This window comes from Sorex fumeus, unplaced genomic scaffold, assembly GCF_029834395.1.
Source record: "Sorex fumeus unplaced genomic scaffold, SorFum_2.1 ptg000054l, whole genome shotgun sequence".
NCBI lineage: Eukaryota > Metazoa > Chordata > Mammalia > Eulipotyphla > Soricidae > Sorex > Sorex fumeus.
This window is the reverse complement of record NW_026606111.1, coordinates 36,038,872-36,063,985: the sequence shown is the minus strand read 5'-3', so window position 1 is coordinate 36,063,985 and position 25,114 is coordinate 36,038,872. Positions and strand designations below refer to the sequence as shown.

At 45.4% G+C, this 25,114-nt stretch overlaps 1 protein-coding gene across 1 annotated transcript in view; it reads right to left on the bottom strand.

Annotated features, from left to right (window-relative positions):
* Positions 1–5,711: 5,711 nt before the first annotated feature.
* Positions 5,712–25,114, bottom strand: part of DCBLD1 (discoidin, CUB and LCCL domain containing 1) — a 79,260-nt gene continuing 59,857 nt past the window's right edge. The window contains exons 7-14 of the mRNA XM_056125218.1: positions 18,478–18,518; positions 17,575–17,790; positions 16,357–16,478; positions 15,568–15,727; positions 9,964–10,048; positions 9,498–9,547; positions 8,489–8,608; positions 5,712–6,243 (exon numbers count right to left, since the gene is read on the bottom strand). Coding sequence (XP_055981193.1) covers positions 5,780–6,243; positions 8,489–8,608; positions 9,498–9,547; positions 9,964–10,048; positions 15,568–15,727; positions 16,357–16,478; positions 17,575–17,790; positions 18,478–18,518 — 1,258 coding nt within the window. The 3' untranslated portion in view covers positions 5,712–5,779. The remainder of the gene's footprint in view (positions 6,244–8,488; positions 8,609–9,497; positions 9,548–9,963; positions 10,049–15,567; positions 15,728–16,356; positions 16,479–17,574; positions 17,791–18,477; positions 18,519–25,114) is intronic.

Below are 25,114 nucleotides of genomic sequence, written 5' to 3'. Positions count from 1 at the left end.
CTTGCATGGAGCACTATGACTGGCCATAGGATATACCAGGGGCGCAGAGCAGTTTTGACTGGCCTTGGTTTGGGAGGTCCCACAGGATGTTTTCTTCCTTTAGGGATGTCGCTTGCTTGGAGTCAGATGTGAATGGGCTGTTTGCCAGGAATTAGCATTCTTGATCATTGTCTCTCACCCCCTAGATAGCCCAGCTCTTTGCTCCTCTGGGAGCTCTCCTCCGGGGTTTGTTCAGTGTCCTTCCTGTAGAGGTTTAGATTCAGTATGGCGTCCACCAGCATTGCCATGTGCAAAGTTGCAAGAGCTCAGCCAGATGGTACCTGTCAGCCACTTGGACAGTTGATACACTATAGTTGCTGTAGTTTCTTGCCTCCTCCTGTGTGGAACTCGAGGACTGTAAAATTGGGGTACTATGGATTTGGCACTCCTGCTATCAGTGTAGTTTCACATCTTGAGCACTGCTTCCTAATCTCAGTTTGTTACCGTATGGGGAAGCTTTTTTCTTGGTAAGAACATGAAAGTTGACTTTTCAAGGGAGAAAGAAAACAGTACAAGGTCCACAAAGATAGTACAGGGATTAAGGGTCTTGCCTTGACAAAAACCCTGATTTAATCCCCAGTACCGCATGGTGCCCCAAGCATTGCCAAGTGCAGATTAAATAGTGGGTTATCCAAAATACCTCTCAAACTTGAATACTACTTTGTATGTGGGAGCCCTAAGTTCAATCTCTAGCATTGTACAGTTCCCCAAAGACAGCTGCAAGTCAACCCTGAGTGCCACCAGGAGTGTCCCAAAACAAAAAGAAGCTCTACAAATCAACCAAAAGCTATAGAAACTAACAGGTTCAGGGTAAGAACAGAACATGAGTATGAAAAATACAGAGAATAAAATGTATGTATATGCATAACACTGACATGGTGCTTACCACAAGTACCACATGGTGCTGTTCTAAGGGTTTTACATGTACCAACCCTTCTAATTTTCCCATGAAGATTACAGGTGTAATACTGTTACCTCCATTTGTAAGTAAGGGAATGCATTTAGAGAGAGGCAAATCATAAACCTGCTTATACAAGTAGGGCAGAATTTAAACCCAAGCAGTCTAGTTCCAAAACTTATCCTTTAAAAAAAAAAAATGCCCCTCAGACCTTCCTTGGACCTGGATAACACTAGAGAATGCGGCCATTTATAGTGGTGATAATAAGCAAAAACATGTAATCAAGTAAAGGTTTTAAAAGGGGAGAACTGAAAGAAGGTCATTTTAAACAGCCCCAAAACAATATAAAGGAAGCTGGAGTAGGGCAGAAAGTGGCTCAGTGGCTAGAGTGCTTATTGTGTAATCTGAGGCTGTGGATGCAGTGTCTGGGCTGTCACAGGTGCTTGTTGTGTAATCTGAGGCTTGGATGCAGTGTCTGGGCTGTCACAGGTGCTGCACATGATCCCAGCAGCTCTCGCTGTGACCCCTGGCCAGCTGCACTGCCACCACAAGTGAGCAAGCACAGCCACTCAAGGAGTGCAGCCCAGGTGAGCATGTGTGAAGTGCCATGACTCCCAAGAGCATCGCCACCTGCTGGGCACCCCCAGCAAGTACAACAAAATGCACAAATGCTACTATTGGGGGCAACACCCAGTCCCAGTAACGTGAACAGGGAACAGGAGTGGGAGTGGGGGGTAGGGAGTAGGTTTGAACATATGGAGCAAAATAACATGAACACATTTTACGTGAATGTACAACCGGCTGGGAAAAACAAAAACTAGAAAAAAAGAATGAGTGGGTGGTGAGGCATGGAAGTTGTCCAGCAGAGGCATGTTCTAAGAAGCAATGTTTTGGTCAATGACTGCCCCACACCTAGGGCCCACAATAGCCAACTAGTAGGCCACATCGTCTAGGCGTAACTGGAAGCACACTTGGCCATTTACTGACAGTCATCTAAGGACAAATTTCTCAGAAAACACTTGTCAAATGATTGAGTGACTGTAATGAGAAAGGTTAGGATCTATAGGATAATTTTTGAACACGGAGAGAAATTTGACAAATTCAGAGTGAAGGGAAGAGATCAGTTGAAAGGGAGAAGTTGAAGATAAGGAAAAAGGGAATCGCCAAACACCTAAGAGGAGGGAGAGGGCAATGGAATGAAGTCAAGGTGAAGGTATGAAACACTTTCACCCACCCAGGAGGGTGTGGGAGAGAAAGACAGTTTTTTTTTTATAGATTTTATTTATTTACTTTTGCTTTTTGGGTCACATCCAGTGATGCTCAGGGGTTACTCCTGGCTCTGCACTCCAGAATTACTCCTGCCAATGCTTGGGGGACCGTATGGGATGCCAGGGATAGAACTCAGGTCGGCTGCGTGCAAGGCAAACACCCTACCCACTGTACTATCACTCTGGGCCCCAAGACAGAATTTTTTACTTTTAGGATTGTTATTTGGGGTCTAATTTTAATGAGTTCTTTAGGTGAAGGAGATGGCTAGAGCCAATTAAAGATAGTGTGATGAGGGGCAGTGCTTTGGAACCGTTGCTGGAGGAAAGAAAGTGGAATTGTTGAGGGGAAAGGGCTGTCCCGTAAACTATTCCCCCTACTGCGAACAGTTGCAAACGATTGTGCTGATGTGAGGATGTGGAGCTGAATGTGGATTTATGTTGTGATTGCAAGATTTGGGGCTCTTGGAAAGAATGGAATCTCTAAAAATGCTGCTTAAAACTGTATGATGGGTAGAGGAAGAAAGAAGGGGAGAAAGAGGCATAGACAGGAATCAGGGAAGTAGGAAGAATTTAAGCAGAAATAGAAGTAGCAAGATTTCAAATCTGGAAATCTTACTGACACCAAGGATGATTTAATGGAAAAATGTCACTGGAGTAGAGGCGAAGGAGGACATTGCAATCTTTGCCTCCAGTAGGGTTTGTTAACATAGGGAAACCAGACTTAGAATAATGAATTCCATGTCCTATGAATTCATGTTGCATAACACTGAAGATCTAGTGTTTTTCTTCTCTTTTCCTCCAGTTTAAGGTAGGCAGTAGAAGGCTAATCAAACCTTTCTACTCAGCCACCCTAGTCTACAAAGTGAGACCATGAAGTCCCAAAGTGCTGGTCTCCCCTTTCTGTCAGGATTAGATGATGAGTATTTGAAAGAAATGTAACAGAGGAAGACAGCTCCTTTGTAAAGCAGCAATAGAGTCAAGCCTACTCCTATGGACTACTGGCCTAACAAAATTAAATGTACAGTATGCTGATGGCCCAGCCCAGGGACTGGAAAAGGGTCCTATCATTGAACACTGAGCTAAATATCCTGATTCTTCTCTGTAAGCTTTGGAGGAAGGTGGATTAACTTTTATACTGAGAAAAATGAAGTGAATGCTTAGATAATGGACAGGTAACACAAATGGATAATAACTGAACCACATAGGGAAAAAATAAAAAGGAATTCTGAACCACAAGGAGCCAACCCAATAGCCACATTAACCAGCAAAGAAAGCCAGCATGCTGTATGTAACTTGTAAAAAGTCAGATATCACTATTTCTGGTAACAATTCAGGAAGTCAAACATTGACAAATTGATAAACTTCCCCAGTGTGTTTTTCTGGCCACACCCAGCAGCGCTTAGGACTTACTTCTGGCTCTGTGCTCTGTGCACTTTGGCAGGACTCAGGAAATCATATGTGGTGCCTGGCATAGGATCCAGGTGGGTCGTGTGCAAGACAACTGCTTTATACACTGTGCTCTCTCTCCAGTTCTCCAATTTTTGTTCATTTCCAATTTAAGACCAACGAGAGAGAACCAACTATGCACCCCAAACAATTATCCATGATACCACATTTTCACTTAACCCCTCCTATCACTCTACTTGACAAAGGCCTGTTGGGGCACACCTGACTCCATCCCCTGCCATGTCCCCCAGTTTCCCACTCTTCTGCTGCCTCTGAATCTCTGTCACGATGCAAGTGCTGACTCCCTGCTAGAGCATGCTCTAAGCAGCAGTTACTTGTCTCCATTTGCTTGGTCTTCATGAACTTTCCAGCATTTCTTCACTCCTGTGAGGCAGACCAGGGTTTGTTACTCAGACCCAGCTGACCCCAAGCCCAGGCTCTGGCTTCTGTGCCACTTGCCAGGTCTGGAGTCTGGGCAGCAGAAACCTCCACAGTCCAGGAAGCAGGGCCCCAATGAGAAGTGAAGGCACTTTGATTTGGCATAGTTTATTACAATTATTTTACATATAAAACCATGTAAACTCTGCAAAGGAAATGGTTTACCTTCCACAATAGTTGGCCAGGACAGGACCTTCCAGCACCCTAACTATTTTAGTATTTATACATTTCACAGACAGTCATAATCATACAAACAGCCTTATAATATATTTTTTTTTTAATTTTAGAGAAAGGATCTTTTGGTCCACATTTTCTATTCAGACACACACTTTCCTCTTTGGCAAAAGAGGTTAAATCTGCTACAGTGAACTCACAAGGCAAATAGACAAAAACCACAGAACATGAGGTACGGCTGAGGTCTGTGCTACTCTGGAATGAAAGACACATACTTGAAGGGGGACATGGTTGCCTACAAAAGAAATTCACACCCACCTCAGTAGAAAAGTCCTATGTAGATTGGACCTGGCTCACTTTTCTAAGAACACACTTCAAATAATATTTTTGTGTTTCCAAGTGTGAAGAGCTATTTCTGAAGAGTCGTGACAAGTGTGTGGGCCTCTGACCTCGGCAGTAGTTTAAAATCTGAGGTACAAAAGCCTCTGACACAGGAATTCAGACTGTGCTTCTGTGCTCCCTTCATTCAGTCTGTAGGGAGAGCAGTTTGGGTGGCTGGAAGTCTCAGCATTGGGTCTGGACTTAGGAAGAGTGATTTGCATTGGAAAGACATACAGGATCTGCCAGGTCCGGTGAGGAGGAAGCAAAGTGAGATGAGGGCGGAGCCAAGGCTGAGCAGGGCCAAACGGCCAGCAGAACACAGAGTCCAGCCGGCCTGTCCATCCCCATCTCAAGGGGAGTCTTAAGGCATAGGCGGCTGCTTGTGAAAATCCACAGTCATAGTTGCTAACAACCACCCGGTATGCTTTCCATGATTCAAGTAATTCATTTCTTCCAGGAGAAGAATGTTAACAATGCTTTTTAACTCTCGTTATCAAAGGAAAGGAAATGAGCCACAATAACAACAAGATTAGGCTTAAACAGACCTGCTGCTGATACAGTATCAGATAAAGATATATTCAGAAAAGCCAACATTCTATTATAAATGATTTTTTTTTTGCAACAGCCGCATTCTCGCATGTAACCCCAGTGCAGAACTAAAATCTGATCAAAGTAAACCTAAGTTACTTCTTGCTAAATACAACTCTATACAAATTGCACGTCTTACACCAAAGCAGCTCAGTGTCACAGTCGGAGAAATGAAAATGCCGCCTGAAAAACGTTCATTTTTTTTTTCTAGCCCAACGACGACAACAACAACAAAACGAACACTCTTGCCTTAAAGGGTCAGAACAAAACCAGCTGCACGATTTTGTAAACAGTTGTAGAGGGTGGTCTCCAGGCCTCTAGGATTCCACCATAGGATCCTATTGAGAGAAACACACACATAGACCTGCAATCACGCATCAGAGTCTCACTTGCAATGCATGCCCCTGGATCCTATTGAAATACACACACACACACACACACACACACACACACACACACACTGCTCTCACACATCACTTGCAATGCATCCCCCTGGCCCCGCACAGCCTGACGCTCAGTACCACAGCAGGTTTTGTTCACATTGTGTTCACAGGAGCGCCGTCATCGCTGTCGGGTTGAGGGGTTTGATGCAGTCCCGGGGGGCTGAGTAAGCATCATCCGGCGGCGGCTCGGGGCTCCGCTGGGGCTTCTGATAGTCGGGGTCGGCGGGCGCGGCGGCGGTGGCGGCGGGGAGGGCGCCGCCGGCTTTGGGCTGGTCGTAGCCCCCGCCTGCCGACAGGGAGTGCTTGTGCGCCGGCCGCGGCCCGGGCACGCGGTAGCCGGGCACCGAGAAGGTGTGCGCGCGGGCCAGGTGCCGCTCCACGATGGGCGTGGCGTACTCGGGCTCCGGGTGCGCCAGCGGCAGCGCGTACTCGTGGCGGCCGGCCGGCAGGGGGCAGTCGTAGTGGCCCCGGCCGCTGCCCGCCGCGTCCGCCTCCGTGTCCATGGGCCGGAAGGTGGAGCCCTTCCTGGTGACCGTCCCGGTGCCGATCATGAGGGGCTGCTGGTAATCTGAAACGCAAAGGGCCAGAGGAAGGGGCGTCTGGGCGTCACATTGGAGGCTGGTGCCAGGGCCACCCACTCTCTCTTTAGGGGGCTTCAACAGGGCTCAGGACCCAGGGAAGGCAGAGATTACGTGAACCGTGCCCGGGGGGGGGCGGGGGGGGGGCAGGAAGAAAATGTTTCATGGGATGGGGGGTGGGGGTCATCTGGGTATTTTGTTTGATTTGGGGGCCACACCCAGCTTCTGCTCAGGTCTACTCCTGGCTCACAAGCCCAGAAAGAAAATGTTTCATGCGATGGGGAGGAGCGGGGGTTATTTGGGTATTTTGTTCGGTTTTTGGGCCATACCCAGCTCGGCTCAGGCCAACTCCTGGCTCAGTGCTCAGGGATCACTCCTGGCAGGATCAAAGGACCATATGGAGTGCTGAGGATGGAAGCCAGGTTGGCTGTGTGCAAGGCAAGTTTCTTACCTACTGTAATCTCTTAGACAGGCCCCCATGTCTGGTTAGGGGTATTTAAACTGGTTCTTGAGACACCAGATTTTGCAAGGGGTAGCAGAATTGTGAGGAAAGGAAAATGAATCACCATGGAAATGTGATGAACCAGAGTATGAGGGGCCTGGAGTCGTTTTTAGAGAATGAAATCATCGTAGGTTGGGGACTAACATGCACAGTGATGATAATGAGTCTTTACTCCTGCTGGGCCCCAAATCTTAAAGTATTAATTAGTTACATGCGCAAAAGAAAGTAAACGTACTATGAAGTAAAGACTATTATCCCATTTTACCAATGGAAAACTGGACTAGTGAGAGAGTAAGCTGAGTTTCCAAGATCATATCACTCATCGGCCGGCCAACAGAGCCAGAATTCAAACACAAGTCCCAAATGTGTGCTGTTTTTCAGCTGGAAAGAAGCTCAGAGTGCCTTGCTAAAGAGTTTGGCTGACTACCTCTAAATAAAATACTGGCACAGTTTAGAGGTATCTTTAGAGGCTGAGTGAAGGAGAGAAGTTAGAGAAAGAAAACAGAAGTAAGGCGGGGGTGGAGGGGGCAGCAGTGGCTTTGGAAAAGCCACACTCTGGGGACCGGAAGTGAGGAATTCATTACCAATAAGGGGAGGGGCGGGTATGAGGGAAGAGGGGAGCCAAGGACACTTCCCAGACATTAAGCATTAAGTGGAAGTCTGGGGTACAGAGTGAGGAAAGAATGCACTGGGCTTGTATGGCAAGAGGACAAAGGGCTTCATTGTGGATTCCAGAGGAACTTGACACTGGCTGGGCTGACATGCAAAGGGAGGTCCTGGGGGAGCCATGGAGTCAGGGAGACTGCTCAGGAGAGAGACAGGAATGAAAGGAGACAGGAGGCACTTAAGGAATCCAAGAGGGACCCTGTAAGTGGAAGGAGGAGTGGCTGAAACTAAAGAAGGAAAGGAAGAGGACAGTCAGGGAGCTCTCCCCTCTCTCTGCTATACCGGCCAGGTAGAATTAGAATTGCTGGCAGCAAGGAGCAAGATGGATTGGGGTGGGAGAGAGGCTCTTTTCCTTTCCCCTTCAGAAGTGGTCCAAGTGACCCTTCCCAAATTTCTGCTTCAGCAGGTCTGGCCCTGCCCTTCCCTGCCCTCCCGGGTCTCTCTTCCATTTTCCATCCCCCGTCCCCTTTCCTTCCCTTCTCACCACTCCCTTCCCTTTCCTTCCCTCTTCCCTGGAGCCCTTAGCCATTATATTATTTCTCTGGCCCCTAGGTTTGAAACAAGGGATCCGTTTCCTACAGACCAGGTGAGAAACTCTCAATAATGGCTTGTCAGGGACAGAGGCCATTCTAATGCCGGCCAGGCTCCTTTATCTCCTATCTCCTTTTTCCTCAAGGGAAAAATAATACAGTGAATTCATCTTTCTAGTTCCTCTTTCCTAGTAGTACCTTAATCAAAACCTTAGTACAAAAACCAAATAAGCAACCAAGTAAGTGCAGCGCTCATCCCCCACCCCCAACCATCCTCTCTGAGCAACAGAGATGAGAGAAAAGAGGGAAGTTGATGGATTAGCTTTGAGATTTGAGTGGTGCCACTCAGTCCTCCCCTCTGGGGCCTCAGAGAAACAGCTCAGTGTCAGTTTGTCACTCTACTCAGAAAAAAAAAATCCACTTTACTGACTGACTAGACCCCATCATCAAAACAAAGGATTTTCAGTAGCTTCACCCTCTCCCTGTCTAAAAGCTGCACCCCTTAGCCAACAGCACAACCCAGGACACAACTCTTACCTGTCATGTCATTCCTGATGAGATCTAACTTTTGGGTCATCTCCTTCTCATTATCATAGCTGATGGTAAACTCAGCTGACTGATGTCTGGCAAAGGGATATTTAATCTGCTTCCAGCAATCTGGAATAAAGAACAGGAAATGCACTTAGTATTGCAGAAGTACATGCCTGTACTCCTCAATGTGTTCACCCATGTGTGAGGCCAGGCTGCCTTTTGCTGGTGACCACATCAGTGCGAGGCTGCAAGGGCTAAAATGTCATGGAGGGCTGAGGTCACTACACCCACACAAGGAAGAGCCCAACCCTGTCTCCACTGCTCTGTGATGGGAATCTTATGTGCCCAAGGGTCCCAGGGCGTCCCTGCGCTAGACTGCCCTGGTGTGCTTTTCAGAACCTGCATTACCAGGGCATTTGTGACCCAGAGTCAACACAGCTCGCTGGTTGCAGCTGTAGAGGTGGAGTCCCGGGTGGTCACGGAGATGCAGGGGTCCTTCCCTGCTGCTCTCTCTTTGCTTTGGGTATCCTGTGTGCAGAGATCCTTTCTCTGAACCTGAAACATAAGCCCTTCCTACTCCTTCCTGCACTTTTCCAGATTGTGTACAATGGAGCCAGGACAAATGGGGCTGTGATGACTCCGACGGGAAGTGTGATGGCCTAAGTTCCAGGGCCCACACTTCCCCAACTGAATACTGGCACATGATGTAATGAGGCGGTACAGAAGCAAACTGGCTATAAAACTCTAATATAAAAAGATAGGATGCAACATATTCCTGCTTTTCTTTTCTTTTCTTTTTTTTTTTTTTTAACAATTTAATTGTGGGTCACAAACCAGAAGGAGCTTGCTTGTTTGTTGATCAACTGGCTGGTTGCAGTGCTGGGGATGAAACCCATGATCCCATATATGTAAAGCATGTGCTCTTCTGGTGAACCACATCCCTAACCTAGACCATGCTTTTAATCATCAGATCCTCAAGACAAAATAAAACTTGAGAGCCAAGTTTTTAACCAACCTGTTTTCTGAGTCTTAACTGATCCATAAGGATTTCCTTTCTTCTTCCTCCTATTGAGACAAAACATGAAAAGGTATCTAAATGACCAGCACTATTTATTTAAAGAACAACTTGCCATTGTCTACCTCTATCCAACGTAAAACAAACAAACAAACAAACCACCAAACCATAAGCTATGAGCCTGAAAGATAGTATAGAGATTAAAACACTTGCCTTGTACAAGCCCCACTCGGTTTTGCAAAATTGTCCCCCAGCTCTGCTAAGAGTGACTCCCAGAGCACAGAGACCGAAATAAGTCCTGAGCAGCACCAGGTGTGACCCTAACCCCACCCCTGCCCTAATATATAAGCTGACATTTTATCTCAGAAAAAGAAATAATGACTTCTTCACAGAAGCATCAGAATAAACTTTTTGGTTTTATGTTTATAGAATTAGAGAAGAAATTAAAAACTGTAAAGTCACATACTTTCTCAGGACTGCAAAGATCCCCATTCCAACAATCAGCAGGGCGAGCGACACCAGTAGGATAACAATAGTTGTCATACTGATTCCTAAGAAAGGGGGAAAGCCACACAATCCAATATAAATGAACTGCAACCAAGTTTGATGATCTAAAACTCAACACTGACTTTTAAACATCTTCATCACATAGGGAAAATGAAGTATCTTAGGCAAATATCGATACTGGAAAGCAAAAAGAGGAGATTCAGAATCCTGGCTAATTTTTTCTTGCCCAAAGGCAGTTTCTAAAGTTTCTTAAGAATTAACAAGTACTCTGAACTTGTAGCTGGAATATTAAATGCCACAAAACCAGACTTGACAGGTAAGTTTAAAAGCTGGTTCCAGGAGACAAGGGATGATTTAGTGGCAAATTGCCTGCCTTGCAAGTGTGAGGTCATGAGTCTGATCCCCAGCACCATCCCACATGCAGAAGATTATCCTGGTCATACACTGCTTGAGATCTCTGACACCACAATAAAATGCGTGATCTCAGATGCTCCCTAGCCAGGGAGCACCATAACCAAATATAATCAACCCAGGCCACTGTAACAACAGCAACAAAGGGACAGGGAAAAAAAGGAAGAAAAAAAACCTTAAAATTTACACCACCACGATGAAACTTGATATGATGCTATTTTTTTTTTTTTTTTTTTTTTGCTTTTTGGGTCACACCCAGTGATGCTCAGCGGTTACTCCTGGTTCTGCACTCAGGAATTACTCCTGGCGGTGCTCAGGGGACCATATGGGGTGCTGGGAATCGAACCCGGATTGACCACGTGCAAGGCAAACGCCCTACCCACTATGCTATCACTCCAGCCCCATTATGCTCCTACTTTAACTCAAAAATAAATCTTTCCTGCCCCCAGCTCAATCCTGGCTAATCAAAGTGGTGCCTTTGGTCTATACTGTAAAAGGTGCAGGGAATTCTTGATACTAAGTAGCATTCCCACTAGGATACATGAGACAACAGGCTGTTAAGCCCTTCTATTTAAAAAAAAAAAAGGGGGCAGCTGAGGACCTGGGGTTGTCTTCATGGTCCAGAGTGAGCACTGACGGAGAGTTGCATCCCTGTGTGGGGGCTAGATCCTGGCAGCTCTGCCATTTGTTTTTTTTAGGGAGAGAGAGACAGAGAGAGAGAGAGAGAGAGAGAGAGAGAGAGAGAGAGAGTGTTTGGAAGTGGGGGAGGGAGCCTCCGAGTTGTGCTTAGGAAGCGGGCGCCCTCCCTGCTATTCTCTGCCAACAGGGCTCGCGGTTCAATGCTCAGGCCCTGCAGGAACAGGAGTTCCAGGTGGTACTAGGTGCCTCTGAGCAATGTTCAGGGAACCAAGTGGTGCTGGGATCAAAGTTGTAATACTACATGCAACGCACGAGCCTTGAGCCTTGGACTGTCAGGCCCCAGGTTTGCTGTTGGAGCCTGGCAGCTCTGCTGGCTGTGATCCTGGCAGCCACGAGCAACTGCCAGTCTCACCACAACCAGGTGTGTGTGAGCGCCCTGACTAAAGGGGTGCAGTGCAGCCCCTGTTGAGCACAACAGGAAAGGAAGGGAAGGGGGGAAATAAAATGCGTCACTGTTCCCACATTTTCAATGGTTCTTTTTCATCCCCTTCTGAGATCAGATGAGATCGGGTGCATTCAGGGGCTGGAGCCATAGCACAGTGGGTAGGACGTTTGCCTTGCACGTGGCCGACCCTGGTTCAATTCCTCCACCCCTCTCGGAGAGCCCAGCAAGCTACCGAGAGTATCCCGCCTGCATGGCAGAGTCTGGTAAGCTCTCCATGGCACATTCAATATGCAAAAAACAGTAACAACAAGTCTCACAATGGAGATGTTACTGGTGCCTGCTCGAGCAAATCAATGAGCAAATCGATGAACAACGGGAGGACAGTGCTACAGTGCTAGTGTTTTTTTCTTCCCCTCTTTGCTGATCTGTTTGTGCATATTACACTACCAGGTTTTCCGACTCACCAAGTCTGTTCACTGTTTCTTCCTATTCACTGTTAAGCCAGTCTATTGTATCTTCAGTTTGGCTGTTGTATTTTAAGCCCGTTATTTCAGTCTGAAACTTCATAGAGAGTCTGTCCTTCTTACAGACCTGGCATTGGTTGTTCACTGTTTTCTGATTTGGGGAGTTTCAGGCCACACCCATCAGTGCTCAGAGCTTCAGAGCTTATTCCTAACTCTGCACTCGGGGATCACTCCTGGCAGTGCTTGGGGAACCCCATGTGTTGTCAGTGATCAAATCTCGGCTGCGTGCAAGGTAAGCACCTCACTTGCTGTACTATAGCTCTAACCCTTGTTTTCTGAATTTATTTAACATTGTTAGTTGTTCCAAACTTTTCTTTAGACAGTTTCACTACATTTGAACTTTACCGCAGGATTTTGCTTGGTTCTACCACGCAGGCAAAGCCTATTTCTTCATTTGATTAGCAAGTTGAGTGGTTGTCTTCCCTCAGTGGGAATATTTGTTTAATCAGATTTGTTGGCCGTGGGATGTAATGGAGCTTTATTTACTGTTTAGGTTTCCCCAAGGTGGCAATATCTCCAAGGGGCACTGGAAAAAGGTAGCCTTGCATACGGGTGGAGGAGAGGTTTGGAGACGGCAGGGGAGCTGGTATTGTTTGTTCACTTAAAGTTCCTGGGGGAAACTCTTGACTTTTTTTTTTCCCTGAAAAGGGGGTTGTAGGGCAAATAAATTTGGGAACCTCTGGTTTAGACGACTGGAGGTCCATGTCTGCACACCGTAGAAGCTACAGCACTGCAGGTCTGTTTGTACAGCATAGAAGCCACAGCAGTGGAAAGTAGAAAATCTACTGTTGGAGGGAGGGGACTGTCCACTTCCCCTGAAGATTCCCCCCTCCCTCTGTTCTAGCCTTTAGTTTTTATTATCATTATTATTGCTGCTATTGTTGGTTTTACTGAGTCACTGTGAGATACAGTTATAAAACTGTCCATGATCAGGTTTCAGTCATACAATGATCCAATACCCAGCCTTCCACCAGCAATGTCTATTTCCCACCACTAATGACTGCAGTTTCTCTTCTGCCACCCACCTCCCTCAGTGTTCCTCTATGGCTCTATCGCAGGCATTTTCCTTCTCTCCCTTTCTCTCCCTCCCTTCCTTCCACCTTCCTTCCCTTCTCCTACTTTCTCTGTCTCCTTCTGGGTACCATGATTTGTCACACAGATATTGTGAGGTTATCGTGTTTGTTCCTTTACCAACTTTCAGCATGCAGTTCCTATCCAGAGCGATCATTTCCAACTATCTTTGTCATAACGGTCCCTTCTCTATCCCAACTGTGCTCTGGCTTTTTAAAGTGTCCCAGACTGCTTCCCTCAGCAGTGAGCCCTCCACAGGCCTCAGCCCTGACCCCCAGCTTCTGCCTGACTCTCTGGGAGAAGCGCAAACAGCAGAGGGGCTTGGAGCTGAGGGTGGGTTTCCCTTTAGGTGTAGGTGCCAGGTTGTGGCCTTCTGAGCCATCATGGGAAGGGATGGGGAGAGTGATCTGCAATGCCTGGAGTGGTCTTCAATTGGAACACTGTATGGCTCAAACCCAATAATGAACAACTTTTAACTGTGGATCTCACGGTGATTCAATTTTTAAAATAAATTAATTTAAAAAAAATAAAATGCTTCCCTTATACCTGGAATTTAATCTCTGTGTGCTTGATTCTGGGCTGGAGTGATAACACAGCGGGAAGGGCATTTGCCTTGCACACAGCCGACCCGAGTTCAATTCCTACATCCCTCTCAGAGAGCCCAGCAAGCTACCAAGAGTACCTCGCCTGCATAGCAAAGCCTGGCAAGCTACCCATGATGTATTTGATATGCCAAAAACAGTAACAACAAGTCTCACAATGGAGACGTTACTGGGCCTGCTTGAGCAAATTGATGAAAAATGGGAGGACGGTGCTACAGTGCTTGATTCTGTTCAGAGACAGGAAGCACTTGTGGTGAACACAATCCTGGCATTGGGAGACAACCATCACTCTATGGAATCCAAGGTCATATGCAGAGGGGAGCCTTTCCTAAGAGAAGCCCCCAGACTCAGACCCAGTCCTGAAGTAGCTCCATAATAACACACACACACACACACACACACACACACACACAAACACACACACACACAGGTCAAAACTCCAGCTGCCCTCAGAAACCAGAAGGTACAAGTTAAACCATAAGTCACCACCAGGGGAGCAGGTGTCTCCCGGTCCCCCTGCTAAACCATTACTAGCCCTAAAGGTTTCCTCCAGCCCTAACCCCTCCTCTCCCAGATGCACAAAGAGCAGGCTTCTGTCTGCAGCCACCACTCTCTCCCGGGGCTGCCTGCACCTCCCGCCCTCAGGTCCATATTTAACTTCATCATGGAGCGATAGCACAGTGGGTAGGGCGTTTGCCTTGCAAGCAGCCAACATGGCCAACCTGAGTTTGATTCCTCCACCCCTCTCAGAGAGCTGGGCAAGCTACCCAGAGTATCTCGCCCGCACAGCAAAGCCTGGCAAGCTACCTGTGATGTATTCAATATGCCAAACACAGGAACAAGTCTCAAAATGGAGACGTTACTGGGTCCGCTCGAGCAAATCAATGAACAATGGGAGGACAGTGACAGTGGCAGTGACATTTAGTCGAAAATATAAAGAGGAGTCTCCAGTGCATCCAGTCATCCCCTTTCTTCCAGAAATCCCAATCTGCTGTCTTGGTTTTTTGACAGAGGTGATGGCTACATTTGGTGCTGGGGTCCAGCAATGCATAACGGGGTACTGAGGTGCTTGGGGACCAACATGTCCAAATCAGATAGCATGGGGAGCATGGGGAAGGTGTGGAGGTCCTACTCTGTGACTCACAGATGCTGGGCATATGTTCTACTACTTGAGTCATAGCCCCAAGTTCCCTTATTTGTTCTCTGTTCCTTCTTTTCACACATATGGCTAAGTACAATGTATTCTAGAGCTGACTTTTTCCCTATAAAATATTTACCTAGTGGTTGAAAGACAATACCTTTTCTGCTGATAATATTACAATGAATAGTTGTGGATACCCTCTCGGAGAGCCTGGCAAGCTACCGAGTGTATCTCTCCCGCACAGCAAAGCCTGGCAAGCTACCCGTGATGCATTTGATATGCCAAACACAGTAAAATAAGTCTCACAATGGAGACGTTACTGGGCCTGCTCGAGCAAATCGATGAACAACGGGAGGACAGTGCTACAGTGCTACAGTTGTGGACATAGATAATCTTACACATGCATAGATATCTCTGGACCAACCAGCTTCCAGATTTTTGTGACAGAGAAAAAGCTTTTGTTAAAGCTACTGTAACACTGGATGGAGTTCAAGTTCTACCCTTTAGGGTACCATGCAGTGGTAACAACTCTGATAAGTGACTTTTTTTTTTCAGAGCAGGTGGACCTCATCGTGATCTCATCTTCTTCTTTATGTGACCCAACATTGTTTGGATTTGTTTTATGCCACACCAATAAATCATCACCCGAGAGAGGAGATGCTGGAGAAATCACCTGAGAAATAGCAAGTCGTGAAAGGAGATGAATGGAATTAAATAACTTGTGACTTACCCTGAGTCCTACTTTGCGTGATTTGGCAACCAAAGAGCTCCACTTTCATGGCTATTCTCTGGTGCCACTTGCGGGGGACAACCCGCACATATCTAGCTACAATGGGAGGGATGAAATTATTCCGCACAGGATCCCGAAAATTAGAGTTTCCCTGAAATACCTACAGAAAGAAATTGCTTTTATGTGAAGGTAATATTTACTTGGTGTTTATTTATCAGCCTATTCATACCTGGTCATATGAAACCAAAACCAGCATCATCTGCCTGTGTCACTTTTAAGCCTACTATTTTTTAGTTTTGGCTTTTGGGTCACACCCACATGGCAGTAATCAGGGATTACTCTTGGCTCTGTGTTCAGGGATCATTCCTGGCAGGGCTCCGGAGACCATACCTGGTGCCAGGTACAGAACGTAGGTTCAGCTGCATGCAAGACAAATATTCTACCCACTGTATTATCTCTCCAATTCTTTGTACACACTCTTACTAATAAAGACATGGGGCGGGAGAGATAGTACAGCAGGCTAGTCACTTCCCTTGCACCCCATATGGTTCCCCAAGCCCACCAGGAGTGACCCCTGAACACAGAGCCAGGAGTAAGCCCTGGTCATAACCAGGTGTGGCCCTAAAACCAGAAATATAAAAACAAAAAATTATGATACAAGGTGTTGCAAACATGGAATGTTTTCAAACTAAAGTGGGACTGTTGATCTGATTTCTGAACACAGAACATTTCTTTTCAAATAGCTGGAGGCCTATTCTAATTAGTTCTCTCCTCCAGAATATCTCTTACCTTTTCTTCTTTATTTATTGTTCCTTTGTAGGTCCTCCATTTGGAGTTGTTTTTGAAGTTTATCACAAAACTCTTAACATAAAAGTTGAAATTTGACTGTGTGGATCCTGTGGTCCTAATTCCTTGTAAAATAATATTTATAAGTTAGTTTTCAAAATATCTTACATTTAATATATAGTATAACTTTAGATTTATCACCCCCATTTGAAATCTCAAATTATTTTATAGCCCAACTTAATCTTATTAGCATTTCAAAACTGATCAAAAAGGAGTGCTTTCATGCTGAAAATGTGTCATCACTGTATCACTGTCACCCTGTTGTTCGTCGATTTACTTGAGCAGGCGCCAGTAACGTCTCTATTCGTCCCAGTCCTGAGATTTTATTTATTTTATTTTACTCTTGCTTTTTGGGTCACACCTAGTGATGCACAGGGGTTACTCCTGGCTCTGCACTCAGGAATTACTCCTGGTGGTGCTTGGGGACGATATGGGATGCTGGGAATCGGACCCAGGTCGGCTGCGTGCAAGGCAAACACCCTACCCACTGTGCTATCACTCCAGCCCCTCAGCCCTGAGATTTTAGCAGCCTCTCTTTACTCATCTTTCCCCAACGATTGGAGGCTCTTTCGGGGTTAGGGGACTGAGACCTATTATTGTTACTGGTTTTGGCATATCGAATATGCCACGGGGAGCTTGCCAGGCTATGCCTGTGTGGGTGGGATACTCTTGGTAGCTTGCTGGGTTCTCCAAGATATATCTATATATATCTATATATATCTATATATTTCTATGATTTGTTGCCTACTGTCTGAACCCCATCAAATAAGGTGTGGTAATTATGGAAAATGGGTAGGGAGTGTCTTATGATGTGTCCGGAAAGCGGCCCGAAGCATGGCAGCGGTTGGGTAGTAGAGGTCAGCTGCCGGGGCTGAGTCCCCTGGAGCAGGGAGGGCTCTCACCCGCCCACCTCTGGAGCGCCCTGAGTGAAAACAGCCTGGCGCAGAGTCAAGTGGCACAGCTATGGGAGCCTCGTTTTATGCTCCCTTCTGGGAGAATCAGGATGAGGAAGATGTGCTATAAAGATAGTTTCACCCTTGAGATATCAGTTCTCTAATTCACACATCCATACTTATAATCTACATATAGACTCTTATGAACTGAAAACAATGTCACACAAGATTTACTTTGCTTTGTGAAGGTGCACTTGGATCTGAATACCTGTTATCTTCTTTTTCTCTCCCAAATCGATCTCCAGCCACTCTTGTTGCTCTGGGTTCTGGTTGCTTTCTGCTGAAGCCCAGGATGGACCTTGGTCCTGAAGTTGGGCCTGGCCAGGAGACCAATGAATCTGCTCTTCAATCTCATTCACCCATTTCCAAGAAGAAGAAGTTCTAATTTGCTTGTCAGGTTCCAAACTCAAGGATGTACTACAACCTGGGGTGGGGGTCAGGTGGGTAAAAGGAAACAAGAAAATAATACTGATACAGATATAAAAATGAAAGTTAAATAAAGCACCCCCATATCATCCAAATAATTGGGTAACTTCATTTTGGATATCAAATCAACCATTTACTAGCTTTTCAATGACCCAAATGCCTCTTTCCCAATAATAAAAAAATAATGACCAAATAAATGGTTCCATTATTTTGAAAACATGTGGAGTCATTTTTAGAGTGGTTTGGGGTTACAGCTATCTGTTCCCAAATCCTGTCTTTTGGTGTTCAAAAACCCAGCTTTTGGCTATTGTCTGTTCTTAGAGTCTAGCAAATCCTGGCTATCTATTATTGTGTGATCTCTGAGGAAACTGTTTAAACCATGATGAAGGTGTGAAAAAGCCTTAGTTTTATATAGTCACATTTAGTAAGTTTATTCATGAGATCCACAAAGAAAGCATTTTTCCTCTTAAAAGCAAACATAAAGAATTTATTTTAAAAGCATCGCAATTTCATATTATGTCATTCTTTTTGGCAAAAGTTTGCAAAACTTTTGCACTTTAATTCACAGCATTTTGATACTATATGATCTGAAGAAAAAAAGAAAACAAAAGCTTTTAAACTATGCAAGAATAAGTTACCACTAAACATTTCAGAATATCAACTTCTTAAGGAAAAGAATCCTTACCATTGGAGGTAAACAGAAATCGCTTGTCTGACAGGGAACCACTGAAATAACAAACACAAATAGAAAGGAAGTGAGTTGGTTAACTGGATCTTAATAAGTGAATTGACACTAAGTAAAAAGCTTATGGAGCTCCTCATACCTCAGAGTACCTGCCAAGGCTACTGGTCTTATATTTGCTGTTGGTCTATTATAGCTCACACTTATCACACTAAAGGTAAGCAAGGTCCCTACATTTCCGAGATGGCAATGATTGGAACTCTGAGAATTTGCTTTTGAATCATGATTCTGTGCTATTTCCACATGTCTCCTGGTTAGGGGAAGGACTGTGCACCTATACGGTCTCAGGAGACCCCTTAATCCCCTTAGCAATTCACAAAGGGTGGTGATGGAGACAGAAAGGACCCTGAATACTCATTCCTCCTGCTCCTATGTTCATCTTAAAGCATCCCACTTGTCACCAATCAAGGACCACCAAGGCTTCTTAGCCTGACCACTTTTAGAAAACACTAACATGTCGTTTGCCAGATGCCTTCTCCATACACTGCTCTCAGAAGGAGGATCTTATGGCCTGGCCCAGCAGTGCTGCTCCAGACAGTCTCAGCCCACACTCTGTCTAATCAGACCTTTAATTACTGCAGCAGCGAAGCCAGAAAGAAATCCTGCTTCTAGACCTCAGGGTAGAGCTGGAGGAACCTCAGAGCTTCTCAGTGAGTTCGTCTGAACTGGGCTCTCCCTAGAGGACAGTCCTACTACTGTTCTTCAGGTACTGAACCTCTAGCTTCTGGGGCCTGGAGTTCTTGCATTACTCTTCCAAGTGAATTTATCAAATGCCCTTGCTCTCCAATTGTCTCCTCTGGTGCAGAACAGATTACTAAGACCCAAGGACATATTTAACCTTTAAAATGTTCCTTTCCATGGGGGTATGGTGCCGCCGGCAGGTCAATCTGTACCTGTGAGGTGACTGCATCAGCAGCCTGATGGCAATGTCAAACTTTCAGATACCCCAAAATTGCTGCTGTCCCTTTGGCCAGACCTCAAAAACTTGGGGCAAAGTTTACTAAGAAAGTAAACGTCCAAAAGTTAGGTATGTGGGAGACACACCCACAAACCAACTTTGGCTCAGCTATATAATTGGAGGCATGGCCTCTATGGTTCCTGATCAAACTGCTTAATGGCCATGATCCCAGAGTCTCAGAAACAAATCTCGGAACCCAAAGGCTTTTGGCAGAAATGCATCCTGTTCCTGCAGTAGGTTACTGGTGCTGGGTCACTCCAGGTGGGAATAGGTTTCGTGCTTTGGCCTGTTCCCCCTGGCAGCTTGGTGACCACCATCCTCCAGAGGCCACTGGACAGTCAGGTTTGGGCCTGCAGTGACGAGACATGTGGGGCCTCACCAGATGGAGGTGAAACAGGCCCTTTCCTCCCCATCCCAGCGAGACCCCGAGTCACTGCCTACAAATGGCCTCCTTGGCTCCAGATCAAGCTGATTAATAGCCATGATACCGGAGACTCAGAAACAAATCTTGAAACCCAGTGGCTTTTGGCAGAAATGCATCTGGACTGCATACAGGGTGGCCACCGGCTCAGAGCTTACTGGAAAGCCAGGTATGAGCCAGCGGTGACGGGGCAACTGCAGTCTCATGGGAAGGGGGGTGGTACCGGCTCATCCTTCATGCCCTACCAAGGTGACGAGTTGCCCCCCACAAGCGGCTCTCTGGCACGGCCATGGCTCCAGAGGAAAAAGGACTTAATCCAGAATCCGGCAGCTTGCAGCAGAAAAGTGAATGGACCATGCATTAAACTACGGCGCCATGCCTCCCCGGGAGGGAAAGGGTGTTGCTCTCTTCCGCCTTTTCCCCCCCTGGCAGCAAGGTAGCCATCACCTCAGAGCTTACTGGAAAGCCAGGTACGAGCCGGCAGTGATGGGGCAACTGCAGTCTCATGGGAAGGGTACCGGCTCATTCTTCACGCCCTACCGAGGTCATGAGTTGCCCCCCACAAGCGGCTCTCTGGCATGGCCATGGCTCCAGAGGCAAAAGGACTTAGTCCAGAGCCCAGCAGCTTGCAGAAGAAAAGTGAACAGACCATGTTTTAAACTAAGGCACCATGCCTCCCCAGGAGGAAAAGGGTGTTGCTCCCTTCCACCTTTTTCCTCCCTGGCAGCAAGGTGGCCGCCGCCTCAGAGCTTATAGGAAAGCCAGGTACTAGCCGGCGGTGACGGGGTAATCGCAGTCTCATGGGAAGGGGGGTGGTACCGGTACGTCATTCATGCCCTACCGAGGTCACGAGTTACCCCCCACGAGTGGCTCTCTGGCATGGCCATAACACCAGACACACAGAAACCAATCTCGTAATTATCTGGCTCTTTGCAGAAATCAAAAATCGTGGCCGCGTGACATTATATGATTCTCATAACCAGCTATAGAAAAACCAGCTATAGAAAACAAAATATTTCACAATGCCTTTTCAGCAATTCTGATTGTTTGGGGGGAAATTCTAAACAATAATGGTGCATCTTTTGTCTAAATAATGAATGTAATCAATGTAGAGAAGAGTTAAGTAGAAATCATCTGCCTCACAGGCATTTGGAGGGGTTGGGGGGGTATACTGGGGTTCTTGGTGGTGAAAAATGAATACTGGTGATGGGAAAGGTGTTTGATCATTGTATGACCGAGACTTAAACCTGAAAGTTTAGTGACTTTTCCCACAGTGATTCAGTAAATAAATATAAAAATAAATAAATAAATAAATAAAATTAAGGTGGAGTTCATGCCCAATTCAATCAGCTAATCAGTGGCTGAATAAATAGCAGTACTCCTACAAAAAAAAAATGTTCCTTTCCAGTGTAATGCTGCAAAATGACATAGAATAAATGAAAACCTGGAATCATCAAGGTTAATATTATGTGCATAGGATTTACTATTTTGGATAATACAGACAGAGAACAGATGTAGAGGTCACTGCTGTGGTGAGTTATTTTATCAAGTACTGTTTATTATTTTAAATGTTTAATTCTGGATTATAATGGCAATAATGAATAGAGTACTAAACTTCAAAATTCACAAATAGCTCCCAAAGTACTTCAAACACGAGTATAAACACTTTCCCACCAAAGTTTTATTATTACTACTACTACTATTTTTGTTTTCAATATTATTGGGCTGGAGCGATAGCACAGTAGTAGGGCGTTTGCCTTGCACACAGGTGACCAGGCCAACCCAGCCAACCCGGGTTCGATTCCTCCGCCCTTCTCAGAGAGCCTGGCAAGCTACCAAGAGTATCTCGCCCGCATGGCAAATCCTGGCAAGCTACCCGTGATGTATTAGATATGCCAAAATACAGTAACAACAAGTCTCACAATGGTGATGTTACTGGGTCTACTCAAGCAAATCGATGAACAACGGGAGGACAGTGACAGTGACAGTAACTACTATTAACAATATATGATTCTGGGTCATACCCTGTGGTGTTCAGGGCTTATTCCTGGCTCTGCACTCAGGACTCAGGGTACCAGATAGGATGACAGGGATCAAAACTTGCCATGTTGGCCAAGAGCAAGGTAAGTTCCCGTTCTACTATCTCTCTGGCCCTCAAGTTTTGTTTTGTTTTAAGTGACAGATGATATGAAATGCATTTTTGTGTTTCAGTTTGTTTATTACTCTCAGGAAAAGACTCTATAGCCACATCAAGATACTTTTAAATATCTTAGTGCTAAAGACAGTACAGGCACCAAGCATTTTTCATCTGAGAAATTTTAGAAAAGTTCTAGATCTTGGGAGTTGCCCAAATTTAGTGCCAATGCTGCAATGAGGATCCAGTTGTCCTGACTCTTAAGAAAAGGTACACATAGTTGTTACTCATAATTAATTTAAATTAAGATGCATTTAGAGCCTCTCTTTGATTCATTTAGTCTTTTTTCTTTCCTATCATACTTGAAATTTGTCCTAAATAAGCCCAAAGAATTCTGCAGCAATTCTGGGGGTCAACGCTTACCTCCACTGTTATGAAACAGAAACTTTTAAAATTTTTCTCTTGTGGCTAAAAACAAGAAACTGGGCAGAAGAGGAACTGGAGTGAATCCTGAGAAGATGCTTGGGGTACTCTGCTTCTACCTGGCCTGTGCCTGGCTTTCCTGCACTGTCGGTTAAAGTATGTTTTCCTTTTGGTCTATTAAACTCAATAGACAACCAAAGAGAAGTCTACAGGTAATCATCTCTTCAAAACAAAAATTTTGTCCCTGGCACTGCATATGTGCATATGGTTCCCTGAGCACTGCTTGGAATGACCCCTGACACAGAGCCAGGAGTAGCCCCTCAGCACTATCAGGTGTGACCTCCCTCCCCCCCACCTCCCTCCCATGCCCTAAAAAGTTAATGGAGGATCAACTCAAGGCATTTACACTTTGGGGTGACTGTATTCAATCAGATAAGCGGAACTGCCAGTCTTCCCAGAAGTGAATAGAAGCAATCAAAAATAGACTGATGTAAACAGAGAGAGAAGCCTTCCTGGCCGGTGGCTCAAGCCATCATCCTCTGTATGAGGTCAGACCCGCTTCCTGATTCCATTCTGGGCTCCTCGAATCAAGGAAGTGCCCTGACCCAGGATGACTTCCAAAGAACCTTGAATATTTACTTTAGGGGCTCCTTCCTCCTCAGCTGTAATGCTTCCTTCTGTGTTTTTTCCTGAACACCAAACAATCATGTGTGGGAATAGGAGTTCAATGACCGAGTGTCCAGTGGTTCCCTAAAGCAAAACAGCAGAGATAAAAACAACTGCTCCCTGAAGAATTGGGAATCCAAATGAGTAGAACAGACTGTATGAGCATACAGTTTACTCTTTTTTTCAGTTCAAAAAGTCAGCACAAATTCACAGAAGAAACCCTTGATGTAATTTTGGACTTTCTGTCTACTCCCACCAACAAAAAAATTGGAACAATTTGTTCAAACTAAATGGTATGTGGAGCAAAGCTTTTAAAAATTCATTAACAGTTTTAGATTTCTACCCTCTTTTTTTCATTGCATCAAAGTTTAATTTTTATTTACATTGTAGTGACTTCAAATATACAAAGCCCAGTTTGATGTAGAAGTGATTGTGAGGACAATAAAAATTTATTCGATTTTTAAAAATAACTTCTCTTTAAAAGTAAAATAAAGCATCCAACCAAGTGTATCCAATCACATGCAAGAGTCTGAAAAAGATATATATTTATTTGTTTATTTATATATATAAAGGTTATTTCTTTATTTCTTCTAGGAGTTAGCAGCACTCAACAGTCTAGGCCACAATCTGTAGCTTTTAGAAACAGATTCTAATAGAAATGATTTCATACACAAAAGACAGAAAGAAAGAAATTCTTAAATGTCAAGTTCAAGCTGACAGAGTTTGCTGTACAGAAGCATTTTTACTATAAATTGAGCTACAAAATTAAATATTCCAAAGAGTTGGAAGCAAAAACATCATGAAACATGTACATACATATAATACCTATGCACACACACTATGTATTATTTATGTTAGATGAGTATGCTGTTTCCTTGAGTGAGGATTTAAATTTCTTAAAAACATCCTGCTACAATGTTTTTAGATCTTATATTCTGATACAACTTTGGGACTAATTTGTCTTTGAATATTCAGATAATAGGTGAGGAACACTTTGGGAACTCTCATGGCTAAACACCACCTCTGGAGGCGAAGTCATCAGGGAGGTCCTAGCAACAGAGGTAAGCCTGCACACTGCCTGCCTGAGCCCCTTCCTGGTGACTGAGTGCCTTTCATAGCTTATAAGCAGCATTGCTTACATTGCTGGTGAAGACTGAGGCAGAACACCCTCCTCTGGTTTAATCCCACCTGCATCCCTAAACTTGGCATTGTCAGTGGGCGCCCCACCTAGCCAGTACAGTGGCCTGGGTTTACCACTCTCCACCTCTCCTATGCCTCCTGAGGCCTAACACTACCCTCTGGGGTCTCCCAGTGGCCAGTTTCTGCTTTCCATCAAACTCAAGACTCACCTCCTCCATGACGGTGACCTAACCAAACCACTTTCAAATGTCTACTTCTGTGAACTTCGGTCAACAACCCTATTCCCAAAGTCTAAGATTTACTTGTGAGGTTATAAACTGGAATTTAAGTTGAAATTATTTGGAATTTAAATATGTGATTTGTGCTCAGGATGGATGCTGCTGTATTGGGGGGCTCTTTCAGGATCAGGGGAATAAGGCCCATTGTTTTTACTGTTTTTGGCATATTGAATATACCACAGGGAGCGTGCCAGGCTCTGCCATGCACGCGGAATACTCTAGTAGCTTGCCAGCCTCTCTGAGAGGGATGGAGGCTTTTTTTGCTTTTTGGGTCACACCTGGCGATGCACAGGGGTTACTCCTGGCTCTTGACTCAGGAATTACTCCTGGAGGTACTCGGGGGACCATATGGGAAACTTGGAATTGAACCCAGGTCGGCCGCATGCAAGGCAAACACCCTACCTCCAGTGCTATCGCTCCAGCCCCGGGATGGAGGCTTTTAGGGCACCCTCTAATTGCCTTTGCAGGTGTTCCTATGGTTCACACCATATTTGAACCCCAACAAATATGGTGGGGTAATTATGGAAAATGAGTATTAAGTGTCTTATGATGTGTCCAGA